This window comes from Aphis gossypii, chromosome X (assembly GCF_020184175.1).
Source record: "Aphis gossypii isolate Hap1 chromosome X, ASM2018417v2, whole genome shotgun sequence".
Taxonomy (NCBI): domain Eukaryota; kingdom Metazoa; phylum Arthropoda; class Insecta; order Hemiptera; family Aphididae; genus Aphis; species Aphis gossypii.
This window is the reverse complement of record NC_065533.1, coordinates 38,368,882-38,394,197: the sequence shown is the minus strand read 5'-3', so window position 1 is coordinate 38,394,197 and position 25,316 is coordinate 38,368,882. Positions and strand designations below refer to the sequence as shown.

The 25,316-nt window shown below is 27.3% G+C and overlaps 1 protein-coding gene and 1 long non-coding RNA gene across 2 annotated transcripts; one reads left to right on the top strand and one right to left on the bottom strand.

Annotated features, from left to right (window-relative positions):
- The first annotated feature begins 233 nt into the window (after window positions 1-233).
- LOC126552711 (E3 SUMO-protein ligase PIAS2-like) lies at window positions 234-13,383 on the top strand. Its single transcript, XM_050207462.1, has 3 exons — window positions 234-931; window positions 10,834-11,586; window positions 11,650-13,383. The coding sequence occupies exons 2-3, from the start codon at window positions 10,839-10,841 to the stop codon at window positions 12,825-12,827; spliced, it is 1,926 nt and encodes a 641-aa protein (XP_050063419.1). The 5' UTR covers window positions 234-931; window positions 10,834-10,838; the 3' UTR covers window positions 12,828-13,383.
- Window positions 13,384-16,972: 3,589 nt separating this feature from the next.
- LOC126552120 (uncharacterized) lies at window positions 16,973-18,464 on the bottom strand. The gene is made up of 3 exons (XR_007605963.1): window positions 18,294-18,464; window positions 17,871-18,168; window positions 16,973-17,787 (listed from the first exon to the last, which is right to left on the bottom strand). It is a non-coding gene; the product is annotated as an uncharacterized LOC126552120 (long non-coding RNA).
- Between the last annotated feature and the right edge of the window lie 6,852 nt (window positions 18,465-25,316).

The following is a 25,316-nucleotide window of genomic DNA, read 5'->3' as shown; positions in this document are numbered from 1 at the left end:
TGTTATCATTTAGGACGAAATCAACAGGACATAAGTGACAACATACGCTAATTATGATGAAAGTGACCAAGATGTGTAAAAAAGAAATATAATATACACCGTTATAAAATAATATGTTAAAAATTTCAAAAAATTTATAGTTCGTAGAATTTATTTTTAAGTAGCTTAGAATTTCACAGATCACAAATTACAATTGACGTGCCCGTTTTTATTTCACATTTAAAATATTACATTTATATACGATATTCTATTATTGACTATGTTTAAATATACAATCAATGTATAGTATGTACCTATGTATTTCATAAATATAAAAATCATAGTATTATTTTAGTCGAATAAAAATAAAAATGGTCCCCATGGATAAACAAAGACGATTCGTTTCGATCTTCCGAGCACTTTCTTCCCCGCCGACCTTCTCGTATACAAACACGTAATATACACAGTACACACCCATAAACAGACGCATGCGCATTTCATACACGTCTTATCTCTTTTCTATGACGTCTGTTTGGATTAGCGGCGGCGACGGGTCCTCCAAGGTTTATAGATAATATAATATATATTATATATTATACTATCTATAAACTTTGGGGTCCTCGGCCATTTTATTATACTTGCCTGAAAAAAAGAACAACACATTTTTGAGCCTAATGCCCTAATGTACAAATAAAAATAAAGATAACTATTTTGTTGCGCAGCCTGGTATCGATAGTCGTATTAAAATATTTGAATTCTTCTCTTACCCGGACCGGCTGCAGTCGGCACAAAAGACTACGCAGTCTCCCGCTATATGCGTCGGCCGCTAGAGTCGTTCAGTTTCCAATACAAGCCTATGTTAAATAGTGTTCACGTCGAGCAGTCAGATCCGTGTATGTATCGCGCCCAGACGTCCGTCCGTGTTCAAGTGCCTTAGATTCTACAGAAACTGGTAATTTACATTATTATTTATTTGTTATTAACTATTATATTGGAATATTATTCAAAAGAAATAACGTTTAGAAGTCTATATAATGTGTTTATATAGTATACAATATATATGGGGGTTATGGGTGTATCATGTATCGAATTGAATATATAAATAATTTTATATAGTAATATATATATATATATATATATATAATATATAATTTAATAAACACGTTTTAATACTTATTTTTAAATACCTATTCATAGAAATTGTTTCATATTTTTTTTGTTTTTTTTTTTTTTTAAAGTATAATAAAATAATGTGATCACTGGTTCATAGAATCAAAAATGAAAATCCCAAACCAAATCGTATACATGAAATGTTGTAAATATTTTATACGGCTAAGTAATAAAATCAAAATAACCTGCACCAAAGTGATTACTGATAACATTAAACGGAAAATTATTGAACTCTATATTATGATAAAAAAAGATAGCAACACCATTCTTATCTGCTGTCTTTTTCTAACACGCTATCTCGGTTATGTTTACATTGGTCTTAAGACTGGTGAGTATTCCAGTTATCATATTATAGAGTTCAATGCGGAAAACTCACTGTAGTTTTGTGTTTATTATATTTATTTTTAATCGTTAATGTATATATTGTAAACAATGATTGTTAAGTATGTCATATATAATTATTAATTATATATATATATAAGTATATAGGCAAAAAGGTGTTCTTATGACCAGATTTAAAAATAGTTAAATATAATACTGTGTGTTTCTACATCATACTATGAATAATGCATAATATGTTAAAATTATTCGGTAAATGTTTTATTATACGGTGAGACATCTGTTGATAACTCCGTGATCTCTTAAAAAAGGTTATCCAGGCACTTACTTATTTAAAATAAAATGTATGATATTAAATATCTTGTTTAATTGTTGTACAACATAATAAACAAATCTCTGACTGTCCAATATAATAAAACTTTATAATCGATTCTAAGTCATCTATGCGTTCACCAATCTAACTTATCTAACAAAATGTTTCTGCTAATTTTAAGAATCAATTACAAATTTACGATTCTTTGACATTCATAGTATCTGAGGTTATTATTATTTCAAAGCGATTGAGACCCGGACACCCGATACAATACCACTGTTGCACTTTATGGTATGTCCTAACCTAATGGTTATTACTTATTAATCATCGCGTAAGAATTTATGTTTAATTATAATTATTGTCTTCAGTGTGTAGAGCGGAATTCTGGTTAATGTCTACATTTTTAATATACAGTGAATACCGCTTAATGTGATCACTTTGGTGCAGGTCATTATGATTCTATTAACTGGTTAATTCTATTAAATACTTACAACATTACACATACGATTGGTTTGAGATTTTCATTTTTGATTCTATAAACAGTATAAACCAGTGATCACATAAATTGAAACTCACTGGATAATATAGGAGCTCCATAGACGTTTTTACTTTTTAACCCACCTTGGTTAGGTTATAAGTTCGATATGTAAAATAATAAATTATTTACCTATATTGGCTGTATTATATTACTGTATTAATTAATATCCTTCATGGCCTTCTCCTCCGTGACAAATAAAATGCTCGTAGATTTATCCCGTCTTAAAGTACGTTAAACGTAAATTTTATAGATTATAGATCTTTAACACAGTCATTTTGGAAGTTACAATAATATAAATATAGATAATAGGTCTAAACTTAAATACAATTATAATAACTATTTTATTTTATATACCTAATCAATGACAACCCTATCAATTGTTAAAATTAATTCAAAACTTTTAAACAATAACTTGAACGATAAACCATAGTTCATATTAATCCAGATATTAATCTATAACTATAACATATTGTATAAATAATATACAATATGCATAATAATAAAAACATAACCCAAGTGCTGAAATGTAAGGTGGATGAGTCAATATTAATTTCTTTTAGTATAGCACAAATAATATTGTATTTTTTGTATAAATTTAACTATTTGTTTTTATAAAATAAAAAATGGCAATTTTAAAAAGTTACGATTAATTTGTACTTTCTATTTAACTACAATAAGATGCAGACTAAAGTGTCGGAATACTGAGTATAAATACTTATATATATTTTATAATATAGCTGTATCAATATCGATGTATAATTATATTTCTAATGTAAATGAAATTTGTCGTTTGTACGTTGTCGGTACTTAATAGTTTTAAATGGTTAACGTGGTCAAAACACGCATTGTTATTATTATTATTTACCTACCATTATTATCATACCCGTAAACGAAACAGACACTTATACTATAACATATAACATAGTGATAGCGTACTCATAAAAAAAACAACGCTTTTAAAACTATAGCTATAGCTAGTATAACTATGTATAGTTTATTATGTAAGGTATCGATACAACTATAAACTAGGTGCTATAAATCTATAAAATAGTTTTAAGAGAATGTCACGTGCAACAGGTTTATTGAGTGTGTAAGTGTGTTGGTTCAGTAAAATAAAAAAATAATTTTGATACCATCATCCACCGCTCACTATAATCATTATACTCTGTGGAATATAGACAATAATAATACCATATACATATTATTATTCTAGAACCAGAATAATAAATCCATACGATGTATAACCTATCCACAAATTACAAATAGGCATATTCTTCTACAATGACAATATTCCAAAATATACAATATTGAAGCATATTATTCTTTTAGTCTGAACGGAGTGATGAATTTATTGATTTTACAAAGATTTGTATTTTTTATCTTTTTTAATATGTATATAGAATAAACTATTGATAAAATACTTTGATTTTAAACTTAAATTATGATTTTGAATAGTAAATTCCCAATACCTTTTTATTATTGGGGAAAACAAAAGAAACTCAGGGACAAACTCGGATTTTTATGCAAATTCAATTTTTCAAACTAGAGAACGAATAACCGTAGGTAGTTAAAAATTTTGCCAAATATATGAACTATCATTTTCTATTTACAATCAAATTTTCAAAATATTTCGACTCTTTTTAACATGGTTATAGACGTGAAAAATTTTCAATTTTTTTTCTTTAATCACTTGACAATTTAGTATAAAGCTTCTCGTAAGATATTAATATCTCAATTAAAAAATATCGAAAATCTACAGTACTTACATCATAATTTTTATACTTGAAGTTAGTATTTAACTAAATTTGTCAAAATTGCAAAATTTAGTAACTATTTTGTAATTAGGAATCTATAAAAACGTTTCATTTTACATTTAAGTTTTAAAAATAGAATACTAGATTAAGATTTTATTAAATATTTCATGCTGAAACTATAAAATCTAAAAAATGTATAAGCGCAATTATTTTTTGTAGACTTTTTGAGTCCGAATTTGGAATTACTTATTTAAACGATAAATAACGGTGTTAATTGTCTTGTTATTTTAAAACATTACTTGTAGGCATTTCAACTTTTAAATATATTATATAATTACGAATTTAACGCAGACAATGCAGACATTTTCATTTTATTTTAAAATATTATTTATTTATATACTAGGCGTGTATCTAATTTTACTGTTTTATGGTATTTACAAAAAGGTGTAATAAAATTTTGAGCTTTCCAATATCACTAGGTATATAATATATTGGATTATATTATTATTGACTTTTGAGTAAACAACTTACTGTAAATGCCATAAAAGTATGAATAGGTTCATATCATATAATATATTAATTATTATAATATCTTAAAATTAATTAACAGATTTTATATTCTTTAATTTTTTATTGTTTTTGCTTATAGTAAAATCCGTAATAAGTAACTAGGTACATTCATTAGTTTTCATTTTACCAACTAAAAAATATCGAAAATGTATAGCCACATACTCTTTTTTATTAGTATTTGAACTTAGAATTTTGACAAAATAATAAAAATGCACAAATTATTTTGTATCTAGTTTCAATTCATTAAAATACTTCTTTTTATATTCAAGATTTTAAAATTTAATATAAAAGATTCTTAATTAGTTTTTCTATATCAAAAACAAAAAAATCGCTGGAAAATTACATTAACTTTTTATGATTGAAGTTCAAATTTTAGAATAAATGAAAACCTAAATGGATATTCACCGGTATAATTTATTATAACTATTTTTCTTCATACGATTTTTAATATTTTGTTGTAATTCAAAAACAAATAATCGTAAATTTATTTAAAAAGATATTCAATAAAATGCTCATTATTCATGTTATCATTTTCTATGCACAAACTATACTTTTTTAATATTTCTACTATTTTAAAAAAAATCTTTTTTTCACATCAGCAGTTTGTTAATTTACTAGACGTATATTACATTATTTAGACAACTATTGCCGTGTTAAGCAAAAACGCCGTAAGTCCCGTATGTCCCCCCCCAACAAAAAAATAAGGTTAAAACAGATAAATAATTATAAAATTCGACTTGTGTAGATGAATATGTCGTATGTTTGATATATTACTCCAAAAGTATAATATAAGAAAGCAGTTCTTTAACTTTTTTTCTGCGTACCACTCAGGTGTATTATTAACCATTCGCGTACTACTAATGACTAAAAATAGAACGATCCAAATTGTACAGTTAAATTCTTTACTTTTTAATCAATACCTTTATTTATTTAAAACGATAAGGCAGTAAAACACTACAATATAATTGTTTTTATGTATTAGTTTTTTAAAATAAGATAAGATTTAAATAACAAATTTTCAATAAGATCAGAATCGAATATTTATTTTTAATTTTCCGTTCCACCACCGACCATTTGTCAAATTGCACTCGAGTTGAAAAAAGTAATAGTCGAACCGTATTTAGGCTCAAAAAAAGTATTTCCACAAAAATATCATGCATTTGATGGGGTTAAACGTTTAGAAAACACTCATTTCCTTTCCCACTTACAGGCTTAGAACTGACAATGATTTTAATCATTGACGTGGTTAAAAATGATAGTTTTATGTTAATATAATATTATAGATATATTTGTAAAATTAAATTTTTTTTTTTTAAATTGTCAATTATAATTATTGTTATTACCTATCACATTTTTTTGAAGTGAAATGCAGGGTAGTGAGGAAAAAGCGGGCAAGTGAGTACCGCTCTGCTGTACATTAGGTGCCGTATGGATCATATTATTATATATTATAGGAGTGTTAAATTTGAATCCAATGATAGTTATCATTGTATACGAAAAACGATTCTGAACGAAGATGATTTGTCAGCCTAGGATATAATTTCTAGTGGTTGGTGAAAAAGGTGGTTTATGTTTTAATGGCCTGAATACAACAAAATTTAAGTTCTGTTATAATAATTATTGTAAGCTAAACTTATGAAAAATCTTGTATTAAATTGTCAACTCTTAAGCTACTTATTCAAACATTTTTATGAAATATACCTACAAAATAATTTGCAAATATTCATGCTTTTGACGAATTTTCGTCAAAATTTGAACTTCAAATGCTAATAAAAAAAAATTGTGCCTATGTATTCTTATAATTTTTTAATCACTATAAGAATAACATATGAGGAACTTTGTATAAAATTTTCAAGTATTTTGATAGGGCCAAAAAAATTTTATCGACCCTTCAAAAATTTCAGTTGTCGATAAATAGCTCAAAAAAACTCAAAATATTTTGAAAATAAAATGCCAATCTAAATAACTGGTAAAATTTTCAAGTATCTACGATTTATACTTTTTGAATTATAACAAATATCAAAAATCGTTTGAGGCTAAACCGTTATTTAGCGCGGTTTTGTAAAAATTTAAATTTCAAACACTCATAAAAAATTTTTGTCTTAATCCGGTAGAGTTTTTTTTACAGATATTTAAAGAAAAATGTATGGAGAACCTTGTACCAAATTTTCAAAACTTAGTTATAAAAGAAAAAAATTTTATGATTTTTTAACTTCAAAATTACTTGCAAATTTTCGCGTTTTCGACAGATTTCGTAAAAATTTGAACTAAAAACGCTTATAAAAAAAAATTGTGACTAACGATTTTTAATTTTTTTTAGCTACATTAAAAACAACTCATAAGGAACCTTGTATTAAATTTTTAAAACTTTCTGGTCATCCAAAAATTTTTTATCGACACTTTAAAAAAAATTTCTTATTTATTTATTTAAAATTTCAGTGGTCTATACATAACTCAAAAAAAGTCAAAATTTTTTGAAAATTTAACTATATACGGATACCACTGACATTAACATTTGGTGAAAATTTCAAGTATTTTCAGTGATTAGTTTTTGAATTACAACCATAAAAAAAATCGATTTGGTCGAAAACTGGTTTTGCGTAAAAATTGCCGTTTTACCGTCATTTTTTTTTTGTTTTTCTAGATTTTTTTGAAAACTGTTGGAAAATGTTAACTTTTTACCTCTATAATGCACCAAGGATATTCACTTTTACATCGGAAACCACCCCCATTCTTTGAAATTGGAGCATTATTTCGACTAGTTATGCTGTACACAGACAAAAACAAAAAAAAAAAAAAAAAAACACACACCATTGTAAAATCAATACATTCATCACTTCGTTCAGAATCTAAAAAAGCGAAAAAAAAAATAAAAAAAAATAACGGGCGGCCGTACAAACGCGAATGCGTACATATGTGTTACTATAGTAACTAGGTATATACCTATATAGTAAAATGATTATTATTATTATTTATTTGCAATTTTCATAATTGACCTCAGATCTGTAAGTCCTTATTAATTGTAATAAAATCAATTCTACCACCTTTAAAATATAACTTAAATATCTTTAAACTTAAGATTTACTAGATAAAAGTAATTTTTCCTTCAAAATAATGATGAATTTTCAAGGATTTAAGAAATTGTTTCATTAAATAAAAGAAGTCATATAATAAATACAAATATAAATCGTAATAAAATCAGTCCCTATTAGGTACTAAAAATAACAACTTTTACATTTAAATTATTATTTTTTATTCATTTAATAAATGTAATTATAATGTAAATACTTTAATATTAATAGGTATTTTTGAAATCAAAATATTTTTGAATAAATTTAAAAGGTTAAGTTCATTACAAATTATATTATATTATTTAATAGTTAAGTACAATAAAAAATATTAATGTTTAATAAAGATAAAAATGTAAATGAGTGTTCTAATAAATAAATAAACATCTTGTACATAATTATCATTATATAAATGATAATTTTACATAATTAATTATAATATAAAGAAGATTACAAAAAAAGTATATTATATAAATAATGGATACTTCATAGTTAATTTTATATACAAACCTTCACTTCTGTTTTAAAGTAACTAACTATATTAATAGCTATATGTTCAAAAAGTTTTGGACTTGCGTGGATTTTATTTTGAAAAAGGTATTTAATAACAGGATCAGTACCTTACAGTTTTGCAACACTGTTAATTTAATTTAGAGATTTTTAAGTAAAATTCTACAACCATACTTCCTTCTCCCCATTTATTTAATATATTTTCTACATTAAACTACACAGAAATCATGAAAATAATTTAGTAACTAAAAACGTTGGTTATAAATAATTTATGCAAACAAAATATAAATATAATTCTAATATTATGAAAAATAAACAAAGTTAATGGTTTGAACATTATTCGTAATATATTCATGGATTCCAAATAATTATGATTTAAATTAAATAAATTTTACATTCATCTCATAGTTTGCACTTGAGCTTTTTGAAGTTAACGGGGATTTATTGTCTGCTCTAGAGCTAATGCTGTTGCAATGTGTAGATTCCTTAATAAACAATTCATAATATGGTATTTATTATAATATATTATATCAGCTGACAGCTAATCCGCCAATGTAAATGTATTTAATATTTAGTACTAATATTAAAATTTGATTGCCATTTCATTAAGTTATGCTTGAATATTATTCTTTGACCAAATTTCTCCTTAGAATATATAAGGTATCTAAATGTTTAGCATTCATCAATTTAAGGTTTTCTTGTGTGATACTACATTCTAAAAAGTAAAAAAAAATCTATTATTATACTAAAGGTACCTATATAATATAACATTTATTCATGTAATTAGCTTTAAGATATTTTCGTTTAATGGTTCATCGGGGTTTTACATACAAATTGTCAATCATTCAATTCATTTTAGATTCTGAACGAAGTGATGAATGTATTGATTTTACAATGATGTGTGTTTTTTTTTTTTTTTGTTTGTGTACAGCATAACTAGTCGAAATAATGCTCCAATTTCAAACTATGGGGGTGGTTTCCGATGTAAAAGTGAATATCCTTGGTGCATTATAGAGGTAAAAAGTTAACATTTTCCAACAGTTTTCAAAAAAATCGAGAAAAACAAAATAAAAATGACGGAAAAACGGCAATTTTTACGCAAAACCAGTTTTCGATCAAATCGATTTCTTTTTATGGTTGTAATTCAAAAACTAATCACTGAAAATACTTGAAATTTTCACAAATGTAATGTCAGTGGTATCTGTATATAGTTAAATTTTCAAAAAATATTGACTTTTTTTGAGTAATACAAGGTTTGAGTTATACATATAATACAAGGTTCCTTATGAGTTGTTTTTATTGTAGCTAAAAAAAATTAAAAATCGTTAGTCACAATTTTTTTTTATAAGCGTTTATAGTTCAAATTTTTACGAAATCTGTCGAAAACGCGAAAATTTGCAAGTAATTTTGAAGTAATCATAAAATTTTTTGTGTTCATAACTAAGGATTAAAATTATAACACTGAGTTTTCCATAAGTTTTCCTTCGAGTAGCTACAGAGAAAACTCATAACATCATTATAGAAAAAATTTTATGTGCGTTTGAATTTTAAATTTTTACGAAATAGCGTAACGACAACGATTTATCCCAAACGATTTTAAATATTTGTTATTATTCAAAAAGTATAAGTCATTTTTGAAGTGTCGATAAAATTTTTTTGGCCCTATCAAAATACTTGAAGGTTTTATACAAAGTTCCTCATATGTTATTCTTATAGTGATTAAAAAATTATAAGAATACATAGGCACAAGTTTTTTTTATTAGCATTTGAAGTTCAAATTTTGACAAAAATTCGTCAAAATTATGAATATTTGCAAATTATTTTGTAGGTATAATTCATAAAAATGTTTGTATAGGTAGCTAAGATTTGAAAATTTAATACAAGATTTTTCATAAGTTTAGCTTACAATAATTATAAAAGAACTTAAATGTTGGTGTATTCAGGCCATTAAAACATAAACCACCTTTTTCACCAACCACTGGAAATTATATTCTAGGCTGACAAATCATCTTCGTTCAGAATCGTTTTTCGTATACAATGATACCTATCATTGCATTCAAATTTAACCTACCCTAGTCCGAGGTCAACCCCGCCCCCTAATGTACAGCAGAACGGTACCCACTTGCCCACTTTTTTAAATTCGATTTTTTATCTTGTCTTTATTATCGACTGTAGAGCATCCACCGTAATCAGGCAAATAAGTAATAATTATTCAGTTTTTTTTTAATAAAATAATAATTATTATATCTTATTTATATTAGTAATATAATTGTGGTATCCTAGTAAACTTGAAGAAAACGGCAACTCATTAATTAACTTAAGTTTGTTTTTTAGCTTATCTGTCTAGATAAGTCATCTAAGTATCCAAAAAAATCAAATTGATTCGTCCTGGGATAAGTTTTCAAATATTTGTCACCCTTTACAGGATTTTATTTGGTTAGATATCATAGTTTTAATTTATTATAAATCTAAAAAAGTTACAGATATAACATCCCATGTTATATATTATATTATAAAGATGATGTATTTATTTTTATTATGCGTTTATTACCTACAACTATAAATTAAAATTTTTTTTTTTTGTTTTTTTAGTGACCATGAATATGAATAATTACTCCGTTGACGAAAGGTATAGAAACATGCTGAGTATTTTTCGGTATAGTGATCTACAAACACTATTGGGAATTTTTGGTCAAAATAGGGGAGGCCGAAAATCCGAATTAAAAGATCGAGCTATTGAATTGTTAAGAACTAGACCAGCTAACGTTAACTACTCAGCATATTTAGGAAAAATAAATGAAATATATCGTACCTTGCAACATGAATTGCCTAGTAATGATAGTATGATGCGCAGATTATCACAAAATCAACAAAATCAAATGCAGATGATATCATCTGTGGGTCAAATACCGATGCCCCCACAAAGAATGTACCAACCACCACAATATCCTCAACAATCAATGCATATGGCACGAGCTGGATTACCTCAAGTTATGCCCAAAATGCAAAGAGGCGTGTATGGTAACCACGTATCAAATTCTATTCCTGCTAACAATATGGTCAATAATAACATTCAGTATATACCTGCTGGCAATTATCAATCATCCAGAACTCATACCATAGTGTCACATCAATTACCCCCAAATCAACAAATGAGTATTATAATACAAGATGCATTAGGATTAGGAACAACGGCTAACGAAAATAATTCTTACCTACCATCTGTTGAAACTGTAGCCCAAATCAAATTTAAAAAGCTACCATTTTATGAAGTTATTGATGAAGTCATTAAGCCAACTCTTCTAACTGGCACAGACAGATGTACATTACTAAACGTTCCTAGAGGTAGCAATATTTTATGATTATTTTTTTATTTTAATCATGTTCATAATATCTATTTTATTTCAGATATGAAAGAAACTACATTCAAACATACTCTGTCACTCGAACACGCCAATTCCGTATCTTCGAATCGTGACTTTTCTGATGGAAAAAATGAATATCGTAATCAGTTCCAAATTCGAATTTGTCAGTTAATAGAGCCTGTACCTAATGAGTCACCAGATTACATGCCTCTTGGACTACACATACGAGTTAATATGAAAACCTGTCCATTACCGCCAATTCTTCCCAATACTCGACCAAATAAACTGACTGAACCTAGACGAACTGCAAGACCTATCAATTGCACTACAAATATCAAACTTTCTCCAATCGTTAGCAACAACATAACTATTAATTGGACTCCTGATAAAAAAAATTATGTTTTTACTATGTATCTTGTAAAAAAATTAACGGTAGATACATTAATAAAGAAACTTCAAGACAAAGGCGGAAGGAATTCAGAAGAAACCAAAAACTATATTATTCAAAAGTTAGCAGACGATGATCCAGATTTAGCTACTACTACATCTTATCGTTTTTCTTTAGTGTGTCCACTTGGTAAAATGAGAATGAAGATACCTGCAAAATCTATTCATTGTGATCATTTACAATGTTTCGACGCAAGTACATTTATATTAATGAATGAAAAGAAACCAACTTGGATGTGCCCAACTTGTAATAAGCCATGTTTGTATGACGATATACAAATTGAAAATTACTTTTTGGAAGTTGTTTCAAGTCCAACACTTAAAGACTGCAATAAAGAAATTGAATTTTTGGTTGATGGAACATGGAGAGTATATGAAGAAACTATAGAAACACAAAACACCAATAGTACTCCAGATAAAGTAAAACCTATTGAATCAGTAGATTTAGATAGTGACGATGAAAACTGCATTGAGTCAAGAACTGAACCTAGCCTTGAAAATTCTAGAACCCAAGAACCTGAAAACAACTTAAAGTCATCTTTTGTCGATCTGACATTAAGTGGCGATGAAGAACCACCAACAGAAAAAGATGATAAACAGGAAAATGAAGCCCAAGCAGCTGATGCTATTCAACCAGTCACTGTAGTTGATTTAAAACCACAAGCTCAAGTACAACCACAACAAGCTGTTACCAGTTCTGAACAAGGATTAGTAATTGAAATAGACAGTCCATCTCCTTCTTCAAGTCCTACTCCTACGACTGAAGCTTCCTAATTTAGTCTTAGTTTTATTTTTCATTTTTTTTTAATATTATACCTAAGTAATTTTGATAGTATAAGCTTTTAAAATTAATGTAGTTCAATCCATGTATCAACAATATATTTATTAAAATGGCATTTAATAAGTATTAAAATATTTATATATTAATTATCTTTTCTTTTTATTATAGTATTTAATAATAAATTTTATAGTTTATTAAATTGAAAATAGTGACATCACATTCTTTTACATTCTTCAGGTTAATGTAGGAGACAAATTATAATTTTATTATGTTAACAATGGAATTTGGTTACTATAGCTAGTACCTACTTTAAATAATAAAATCTATATTTTTCCTACCACTTAAAAGCAACCTATAGATATTTGATAAAATAACCACCGATCTACATATTTTATTCTATCACAGAACAAATACTCTGATATTATGTTTAATTATTATACTATAGGAGTGATAATGAATTCAAAATTATTTTATTTAGTATTTTGTTAACCAATAATTAAAACCTGAAAGTTAGAAAATTTAAAAAAAACACTCAACATAATAATTATCATATAAAAAATATCTGTAAATAAAATATAATATACAAGTATATATATAATAAATGTTTACCTTAGTTACTAATTACTATTAACTAATATTCTTTTAAAAACTACTTCATTTGAAATATTATTCATTTTATTACATATAACTATTATTATTTTCTTCTTCATTTTGTATAAAACTTGATGCTACCTTTAATAATTAAATTAAGCTTATGATTATATTATGTTAATTTTTTATTGATTTTTATCATCAGTTAAAGACTGTACCTAACTATTATTTATGCTTTCAATAAAAGTTATTTAATAATGAAATTCATAAATGTATCCTTGAATATTATTTTCTTATTATGTAATATCAAATTTAAAAAAGTAGTCAAGTGATAATCGTTCTAGTGTACATTAAATTTCAATTAATACACTATTAAGGGCATGTTACATTAGAATTCATAGATAGTTATGTGTATATATTGCATATATTATTTTGATATCCACAGCATTAAAGTTATTTATTTTTAATACTACAATAGGTTGATTTAATTTTTTTCAAAAATATTTCATTTATTATACTATTAAGTATTAATATTATTATTAAATTACATTATACAATATTTTTTTGTAAGTATCGTAAAACAAAAAAAAAAAATAGATTCATAGTATTATGTTTATAGATACATACACTAAGATGTGAACAATTGTTTGAGAAGAAATAATTATTTTACTGGTGAATATCAAACGTAAACATTTGAATTTGTAATGTTCTTAAAAAATGTATTTAAATTTTCGGTTTTTTTTTTTAATTTATAAATATTTCTTTATTGCACATATTATAATTTTTATTCTTACTATTAAGCAATAGGAAATTTAATTAAGTAAAAAATATGTACAGTTTTCTCGAAAATCACATATCACCTTATCATATCAAAATATTTTAATATGGTTTTTTCATTTATTATTTTTTTTTTAACAAAAATTTATACTTTATTATCGAAATTTTCCTATAAATTTTTATAGATTTCTCTTGAAAAAACTGCATTTATATTGATTCACCGTGGGATTTGTTGGGTGATAGGTAGTAATATAAAGCATTTGTGATTTCATATATACCTAACATGAAATAAATATATAAGTATTATTTATGACTGGTAACGTCTGTATTTAACTTAAGTAGTCAATACATTTAAGTTATATATATTTAAAATTAACCTTTGTATTTGCTCACATTCCAAAAGAAAAAAGGAAAATACTATTAAATATTACAATTCAATATTATATTTTAGTACAAATAGTACAATTTATGTCAATTTTTGTTGTGTGTAATAAGGAATAATTATAATAGCAGCTGCCAGCTTGTCCAGAGTCTGTGGAGTTCGGACAAATATTGTATGTATAAGTTCATTATTTGACTGCTCACTATAATGACAACATTTATTTATTTATTTATATTATCATCTTAATTCTATAATTAATTTTATGAAACACTTATACGTCCATACCCGGGTTTTTTTTTTAATGGGTTCGTTTTTATATTCTTGTTTTAGTTTTAATGTTCTTACACTCGTTTGAGATTTTTTTAAGACAGTTTAATATTTTTTTTTATGAATTAAAAATTATTGAAATATTGAATTTTTATAAATAATTATTGGATTTTAAAAATAATTGCGTTATTTATTTCTTCAACAAATATTTTCGATCTTGTGGTAATATTATTTTGATTTTTATATACTTAATTATTTTCTTCTCACCTTGCATATGTAATTATTGGTCACCCAGATAATCTAGATAAAGAGGACATCTCACTTTGGTAAATAGTTTGTGAGTTAATAACCATAAATATACCTACTGCTTATAACATGGACATTGCATTTAACATGAATTAACTTTAATCAAGTGCTTATAGGTAGTGTGGAGTTTGCGTACTACAATAATATATACAAAAATCTACAAGTATCACATTAGAAGTCCGAAGAATATATTTTTTGTAAATTAATAAACATAATATATAATACATTTCAAGTATAGTAAAAAGTAATAACGATCACACCGCGGAATTATGATAACAAAATTATTATTAACTACCGAAGTTCTACAACGTAGTCACATAAAAATTACTAACATAAAAAAGAAAATAAAAAAAAAAATAAGAAAATTAATATTTATCCTTATTTTAACAAAAGTTTGGTTTTTGGAACGATGAATGTATAAAGAATGCACAATGATGTATGTTTTTTCACTTTTGTATATATACCTATATCATTAAATTTAAAAGCAGTAAAAATTATTCGACATTTTAAAAAAAAATTCTCAGGAAAATTGAAAATTTCAGTTGCCTATAAATAGCGTAAAAAAGTAAAAATATTATGAAAATCAAATCATGTAAAGAAAATGCCAATCTTAATAACTGGCGAAATTTTTAAGTAGGTATCTACAACTTATACTTTTTGAATAATAATTAATATCAAATATTTAAAATCATTTGAGGATAAATCGTTATTGTTACGCTATTTCGTAAAAATTTAAAATTCAAACACACTTAAAATTTTTCCTATAATAACGCTTCAAGTTTTCTCTATATATCAGTTACTCGTACGAAAACAAGCCGTGACCGAAAGGAACGAAAGAACTGTCCACGCGCCTTAAAATAATGCGTAACGCGATTGCAGGTGATATGATGAGAATAATCCGTCGGCCTTCCTTTCTTTCTTTTTATAAATCTCATGTCGAAATGTAAACAAATTGACAACCCATTAAGAAAACAATGTAAACGAATAATATTTTGAAAGAACGCATATTATAGGGCGTAAGAGTTCTTTTTCTTGAACGTAATTTATTTTCTTTATTTTTTAGTGACAGTTATGTCACTATGCCACTAATGCCTCTGTAGTACCAGGATCCCATACGGGATGACGGTTCGTGACGACGCGCGGCGGTATCAGCAGATAGGCGGGTCGCCTCTCTCCGACGAGTGTGTGGGCCGTGGTTAAAAATAGGAAAAAAAATAAATTGATTAAATATTATTCCAAATGAAAATTACAATGAATAATTGTGACATAATACACATCTTAAAAATTACCAGACTTGATACTTTAACTATACATGGTAACCACTCTTATGTACGGTATTAGGTTATAGTAATATTATAGTAATACGGTTTGATTGAATTTATTTTTGGCAAATTGTGGCAATTATTGTATTCATATTTAATATATCAGTATTATAATGTGTAGCGTGTATTTAAATCAAAAAGCATTTAAAAATTAAATTTACTCTTAAACAAATTTAACATACTCATTATTCATGGTAGCTATTCAATATACTATTGATCATACATATATTGCATATTACTAAGAAAAAACTCAACATTGATAAAAAGAATGTATATTTATTTTAATAGCTTATGCAATTTTTTGTTTGTTCTTTCAAAAAATAATATATTTATATATTTATAAATAATACCAATCCATAAATATTATAGTTAATATTTTGGAAACTATTTAATATACATTGTATTTTTAATAATTAGGTAATAGTTAAATATTTTTAACTTATTATACATATATTCAATCTCAGAAAAATTTAAGCTATTTAGTGCCATTTAAATGTGTTTATCTGCTATGCAATGTAATGCATTTAACTCGCAAAGTTATTTAAAATTTATTCCCTTACAACCTTACATAATTTCATTCAAATTTGCTATATATTGAAGATTGAACGGTCGCCCTGGGTTACTACATTGTCTTATAGGAATTATCGCTAAATTGTTAGTTGAAAACATATTCTCATAGATCTGTTGTTATATATACTTATTTATGTTATATATAACATAAATTTTTATATTATTATTATGGGAAAAAGAAAAATTATTGGAAAATCTTCATATTCTTCGATAAAAAACAAAAAGTACTAGAAAAAAACGACAGAGAAGTAGACGAATCTCAAGAAAATGTTGAAGATGGTATCACTAATGTTTACAGTAGTGAACGAACCAGACAAAGAAAATCAAAGTTAGAACAGTTTTTAAAAAAAAGCCGTCGCGGGACGCCTGGCAGATGTGAAACATCAAAAATTTTTTTTTTTGTCATAATGTTGAAAATAGATGGTGAATAAGATGACTATGAAATAATTTTTAAATTAATATCATCAGACTATTTTGTTTTTTATTTACATATGAAGTACTTAAAAGATTTTCAAAGACATACAAAAATATACAAATGTAATAATGTAACTACTCTAATCAATATTATCTGCTGCCTCTTCAGTTATTTCTGTGACAGTAAATTCGAAATTTACCGGTGAATTTAGCCGAAGAGCCACGAGTGGGACATCGTCACGCCACAGTCGGTCTCACTACCGTATCGCGCCATAAGATGTTTCACATCAAAATGAAAGCATTTTCATACAATCCAGAAATCGACTATGAATTCGGAAATAATATTTCAATTGGGTTAATGGATACTGAATGTACTTATTGTCAAGCATTAAAATACAAAAACGAACCAACTAGTTTATGTTTTGCAAATGGATAAATTAAACTTTCAGTCCCAAGGAGTCCAGTTGAACCATTGTTATCATATTTAATCGGTAATACTTCTGATTCAAAATAATTCAAGAATAATATTAGAAACTATAACTCCGATTGAAAGGAGATATTGCTTTAGCAGTAGCTTCTTCAGGAGTTGCTGCAACTTTATTAGAAGGAGGTCGCACAGCGCATTCAATGTTCAAATTGCCTTTGAATTTGAATTCAGTAGAAGAACCCTTCTATAATATTGTAGATAACCCAGGAACATGTGAACTGTTAAAAGAAACCAAAGTCATTATTAGGGATAAGTGTACTATGCTAAATAAAAAATTTACCTGAAGCTTTACATAAAACTTTACAAGATTTAAAAAATAATAATTTTATAATGGGTAAGGTACCAGTAATATTAGCAGGTGATTTTCGTCAAACGTTACCAATTATATCACATGGAACACCAGCGGATCAAGTTGATGCATGTTTAAAAAGCTCATATCTTTGGAATAATATTAAAATAATTACTTTAAAAACAAACATGAGAGTATTTTTAACTGGTAATCCTGCATTGGAAATGTTTTCTAAACAATTGTTTATATAACCTGTGTTTGTTGCTAACCAACTCATATATTATACTACCTTATGTATATAATACCTATATATTAATTTATACTTAAGTAATTAATATATTAAACTAAAATTCCAACTTGAATTACCTCAACCCTACCAACTCATTTATTATTCAAAAAATTTAGTATTTAATTTACTTTTGAGCAAATTTTATTTATTCCTGGTAGCTAAATAAAAAACTCTTCATAGATAACAAAATGTATATTTAATAAAATTTGGAATTTATTGTGTGCTTGGTTCAAAAAATAATATGTTTTAATATATATATATATATCCAAAAACTCATAAGTATTGTAATAAATATTTGGTAAATTATATAGGTAAAATAGTTAATTATGTTTTTAATTTTATATAAAAAAAATCCAATCTCAAAAAAATTGAAACTATTTAGGGTGTTTTAATAAGTAGTTTAAAAAATGTTTCAAATCCCAACTTTTTTGGAGGTTTACAATTCTCATAATTGAAATATTTTGGAAAACAAATAACAACTACCTATCTATATTATTTATGTCATAATATTGTTTAGTAATTAAAATTAATGTTTAATATTTAACCAATCGACTTAATAAGTAATCCACTTAACATCTTGATGTCTTAAATTATCCTATACCAATACTATAACAATTATATTATATAAATTCTAAATATTCATAACAATCATAACAATTTACAAGTTCAAGAGACATTAAAATCTTTTCAAATACTTATTTCAGTGCAATTATAGGTATCGATATAACGACTCTAACCTTTATTTTACAAAGGTAACCAAATATTTGGATGATCAATCTTTTTAAATAAAATTATAAACATTCAGTAATTCATCAAAATAATATCTTTATATAATTTAATCTTATATATTTTATTGTACTTGTATAAAATAAAAATACAAATTTGGGTAATTGTTTAAGGACATTATTGCAGTTAAAATGCATTTTTAAAATATTTCTTTACAGTTTTTGGGGTATTAAAATCTAAACCCATGTAATACTAAAATCAACGCAGGTTGTGACGGACCTTCGATTCCAATCCATGGATGATAAACTAGGGCTAGTATTTGTGTGCAGCAACATTTTTTTTTGTTTTTGCTACTACCAAATAGTGTACTACCTACTATTCTATGGGTTGGTTAGTAAATTTGTGTTGATTTATCTCGATGATATTGTAACAGGCAACGTACCTATGAGCTACCGTGAATGGATGGTGTGAGGTAGAGCTGAAATAAATAAATGGTAGAAATATTTCAAAAGGAAAAACATCTATTTACTCAAACAACAGATACATACCTTGTGTATACCGCCATACCGTATTGAAAATATTGATAATATGCATGTATGAAACGACAAAATATGTGTACTTATCGTAGTTTGAATAGTGCGGCTACAATAAAAGTGTCCGATGTAATTTTCTGATGGACAAGAAAATGAAAAAAGAACTAACATGTAATATTGTAATGACCGACCAAATAGTTATATGCGTTTTTATACGATTTTACCTATTAAATTGTGTTTTTGGACAAATGTATCCCAATAGTTCTGATTTATACCACCAGAGTGAGTTTTGTTAATCTGCGATACCAATATCGGTATGTCGTTTCATTTTCTGGGGGCATGGAATTTGTGCTAAGTCGCCATTGTTGAATAAAAGAGCGATGTGAGTACCAGGAGTTCATGAACACGGGCGTGTTCTTTTAGCCGTAGCCGGCAGTCAGTCGGTTTAACAATTTTCCTTCACATTTGTGTGAAAAAGCCGCTTTGCCTTTTAAAATATTTCTACCATTTATTTATTTCAGCTCTACCTCACAACAACTATTCACGGTTGCTCATACGGTGTTCATAATTTTGATTGGTGAATTGCATTGATTTAACGTTTTGAAATGTATTGTAGGCGATCAGATACTGTCTCATAAATCTCTTAGATTATAATTTATTTTATTTTATTTGTTTCTAGTGTTGCCGTGTCGGTTTTTTATTTAAAATTTTAATATAATATACCCGTTGTTATCATTATCAGTTATCAGTTTTCACTATTTTATATCGTATTACCATTGAAATGGATAAGATAAACTGGAGCACGGACTCGACCTTAAAAACGAGCAGTCGCGTTTAGCGTTACCGCCACCATCGACGGACAAAACATTTCATTTTTACAGAGGAATACGATGGAATTGTAAATAATGATTTATTTTCATTCATAATCGCTGATATATTTGCTCAAATGTTTATAAAAGTAAATTATCTATCTCATACTACTAAAAAGTAAAAAAAAAACAATAAACCATCAGCTGCCACAACATAACAAAATTAAAAATATAATAGTCAACAAAAATATAATATTGGTGCTATTTATTAATTCAGTCCTCTTCCATTTGAAATTATAATTTTGTATTATAATAACAATTATGGTTTTAATGTATTTATTAATTTCTATTTTTTTTTTTTTTAATAAAATATTAAGATACTATAAACACCTTGTCGATTTAATTTATTAAACAGTCTTTATGATAATTATTAATTAATATTAATATATAGGTATCTAATAAATAATTTTAAATTTATACAAATAAACTAAAATTAATGTTATACAATTTAAAAAATAATACTAATTCTAACCTTTCACTTATTGCAGTATAAAACAATTTTATAAATTGACTAAAAATATGCAGAATTGTTTAGGACAGACCTGCAGTATTTAATAAGTTTGTATTATTAAGATTCTTTTAATATAAAAAAAATATAACAAATATTGGAATATATTCGTTATACAACAACATATTTTTTTCCTTTAGATAAATCGTAATAATAAAATAAAAAAGGATATTATGGCGTTTTACACTGTACAAACATAATATTGACTATTAAAATTATTTTATTTTTTTATATTTTATAAAAACATATTATTCAAAGAGTTATATTATTATATTTACTATACATTTAATAAAGATTCTAATAGTTATAGTTTAATAGTTTGAAGTTTGTCCCCGTCCCGCTGATATACTTCTCGGCGAACGAGCGAACGACATCTGCGTGCGACGGCGGTGGCGACGGTGACGCCGATCGTAATGTCGTTCAGATGTGGCGCCACCGACGACATTCGTGCGCCCACCCAGATCGACGATCGCCGCCCGGTTACGTCCGGCACGACGGTGAGACGATTTGCTGGCGCCTGTTACCAGGGTCCCATGCACGGTTGTCGTGCTACCGACGCGACGGGCGCGAAGACGGGGGAACAGCACCGGACCAAGTAGTGTGTCATTCGGAACCATGTATTCTAAGACTACCCGCGAGGGAACAGCGCCGGACCGAGATTGTGTCGTCAGAACGGCCGCGGTTCTCGAATTCGGGGTGCGCGTACCAGGGCCCCATCGATAATCAGCTCGCTTGCTCGACTCTGCCTCCACCGCAGTAACCGACACGGCTTCCAATACGCCGCTATTGTACCTCCAATGTACCAGGACCCCGTACAGGATGACATGAAATAAGCAGACGGAAATTGTTCCGATTTCCGCGTCGTCGTCGTCGTCGTCAGCGCTATGTGTTATTAAAATTATTTCATTACATTAGTGCGATATTGTTAACGATACGATTGGCGAATTGAGACAGCTGAAAGACGGTTGTGTATTCTTTCGTCTACGTCCATAGGTATCGCACGTGTCGTTTAAATGGACGGTATTCAGTTTTCTATCAAAAATCGAAATTGTTAAGATTTTTGAAATTATGAAAAAAACAATTTGCATAGCGGTCAAAACAGTATTTCTCAATTTGGAAAATTTGGTTTAAAGTTTTTTCAATGAATATAATATCCTAATTTAATGTATATGAACACTATTATCGGAAATAAATAATTATTTGCTATACAGTGACAATTTATGAAATTGAACATGTTTTCATATTTTAAATCGCCGAAAACTGAAAAATAACTTTTCGACGTTTTTAATTTTTTTTTTTTCAAGCGTATTTAGCGTATTTTATGTTGGATAATGAATGGTATTTTTTTTCTTAACGTTTTCGTCTACCACTAAAATAATATATTATGTACATTATTAATTGTCAGATGTGTTTTAAAGCTAATGATGATTTAGTATCAGTTACTCGTACGAAAACAAGCCGTGTCTGAATGGAACGAAAGAACTGTTCAGTGTTCACACAATCACATGCCTTGAAATAAACACGTAACGCGTTTACAGGTGATTTGATGAGAAGAATTCGTCGGCCTTCTTTTCTTTCTTTTTTTAAATCTCATTTCGAAATGTAAACAAATTGACAACCCATTAAGAAAACAATGTAGACGAATAATATATTGAAAGAACGAATATTATTATAGGGCGTAAGAGTTCTTTTACTTGAACGTAAATTATTTTCTTTATTTTTTAGTGACAGTTATGCCAGTAATGCCGCTATAGTGTCTCTGTAGTACCAGGATCCCATACAGGATGACGGTTCGTGACGACGCGCGGCGGCATCAACAGATCGGCGGGTCGCCTCTTTCCGACGAGTGTGTGGGCCGTGGTTAAAAATTGAAAAAAAAGATAAACCGATAAATTATTATTCCGAAAGAAAATTATGATCAATTACGAAATAATACACATTTTAAAAGAGACCAGACATAATTCTTTAACTATATACGAGTATAACTATAACTCTTATGTACGATATTAGGTAGCTAATAACAAAATATTAGGTAGTATGTAATACATTATTTTATCCCCCAAAACAAAGGATAGTCACATTTATATATATAAATCAGTGATGTCACTTATATGTAATGGGTTTTTTTGGAATAATCATAAAATATATATAGAACCGCTGCTCTAGTCATTCTAACGTATATTTATTTTATGTTATAGTGAGGTACAAACTTAAGTTCATAAATTTATAGTTACATAATTACGTCTATAAAAGTCAAGTATCTATACTAAAAAATTACCGATGAAATTGTTGAGCTTTTCGACAAGGATAAGAATTGCAATATATTCGATGAAATTATTATTTTTTTTCTTTTGTAAAAAATTTATTACGAGTTATTACGCGTACGAGTACTTTTTCTTGAACGTAAATTATTTTCTTTATTTTTTTGTGACAGTTATGTCACAATGTCAGTAATGCCTCTGTAGTACCAGAATCCCATACGGGATGACGGTTCGTGACGACGCACGGCGACATCAGCAGATAGGCCGATCTCACCGACGAGTGTGTGGGCTGTGGTTAAAAATTGGAAAAAAAAGGTAAACCGATAAAATATTATTCCGAATGAAAATTACAATGAATAATTTCCATATAATACACATTTTAAAAATGACCAGACATGATACTTTAACTATTTATGGTATTATGGTAACCCCTCTTATGCATGATATTCCCATTGTTCTGTGATATTAGGTAGCTATATAATAACAAAATATTAGATAGTTTGAAATACATTATTTATATTGCTGTGGTAGTAATTCATTTACTATTATAGTAATACAGTAATCTCAATATGGAAAATTTTGTTTTAAATTTTATCAATGAATTTATGAATATAATATCCACATTTAACGTATAAGAAAACTAATATCCGAAATAAATAATTATTTGTTATACGGTGACAACATATGAAATTACCGAATAATACTACAAATCGAAGCAGTTGTGCACGCAGTGGTGTGTTGTACCCCATAGTGCGATATAGCCATACAGGACTACATACGGTGCTAATAATTCCATACCGCAATGAAATACAATATATTTGATATAATATTGAACTACAATAATTTCCACGATCCCTGCTAACCTCCAACCATTATTACGTTACTGATACGGTCGTAAATCATGATCGTTCGGCCTTTTTTTTCTTTTTTTTTCTTTTACTCGGCTGGAAAACGGCGAGGTTATAACTCCGCGAAAATGCGTTGAAAATTTCAATCACGGTCGTCGTGTATTATGCACGGAATGCAATAATATTAACAACAACAATTATTAATATTATTGTTGCCACGATCTGTTAATGTTGGTGTTGCTGTTGCGGTTGTGTCGTCGCGTAAGTTGTCAGTCTGAAATGAAGTTCAAAATTTACTAGGAACCTATGCGGCCTAATACGTCATCATCGCGGCCCGAAGAGCCCGGTGTTCGGCGGCGGTGCACTTGCCGTCCAAAAATTACGGCGACGCCCGTCGTTCCGGCTAGACTCCTGGTCGTAAATCCATCGGATACCCCAAGAAATGTTGATCAATTTCGACAATGTCAGTAAGTATTATAAATTATAATATATTTTATAATATTATTGAAATATTGTAACTGTGATCTCACGCCAATTGCTGTTTAGTTCTTAGGGGTCGATCCACAGATTTCATGTACCAGAAGCCTGGTCGGAGGCAAACAAACAAGTCTAGGGCTGATATTTTAACGCCCTAAAAAATCTCAAAATAAAAATACAGTACATAATGTAGAAAATATTATTATTAATTAGCAAATTAAAAATGAATATGGTATGTTTACACATATATTAAAAACTAAAAAGAAAATTGTACTTTATTTAAATCGCACATTGTCAATATATTCATTAAGTCATATTATGGTTACTCTAAATTTAAATATGAATCTAATTATTACAGTTTGAACAGTGTGAATTGAAAACATTTTTTTTTATTATTAAATTAAAATTGATGTAGGTATATTTACACATATATTAAAAACTAAAAAGAAAATTGTACTTTATTTAAATCGCACATAGTCAATATATTCATTAAGTCATATTATGGTTACTCTAAATTTAAATATGAATCTAATTATTACAGTTTGAACAGTGTGAATTGAAAACAT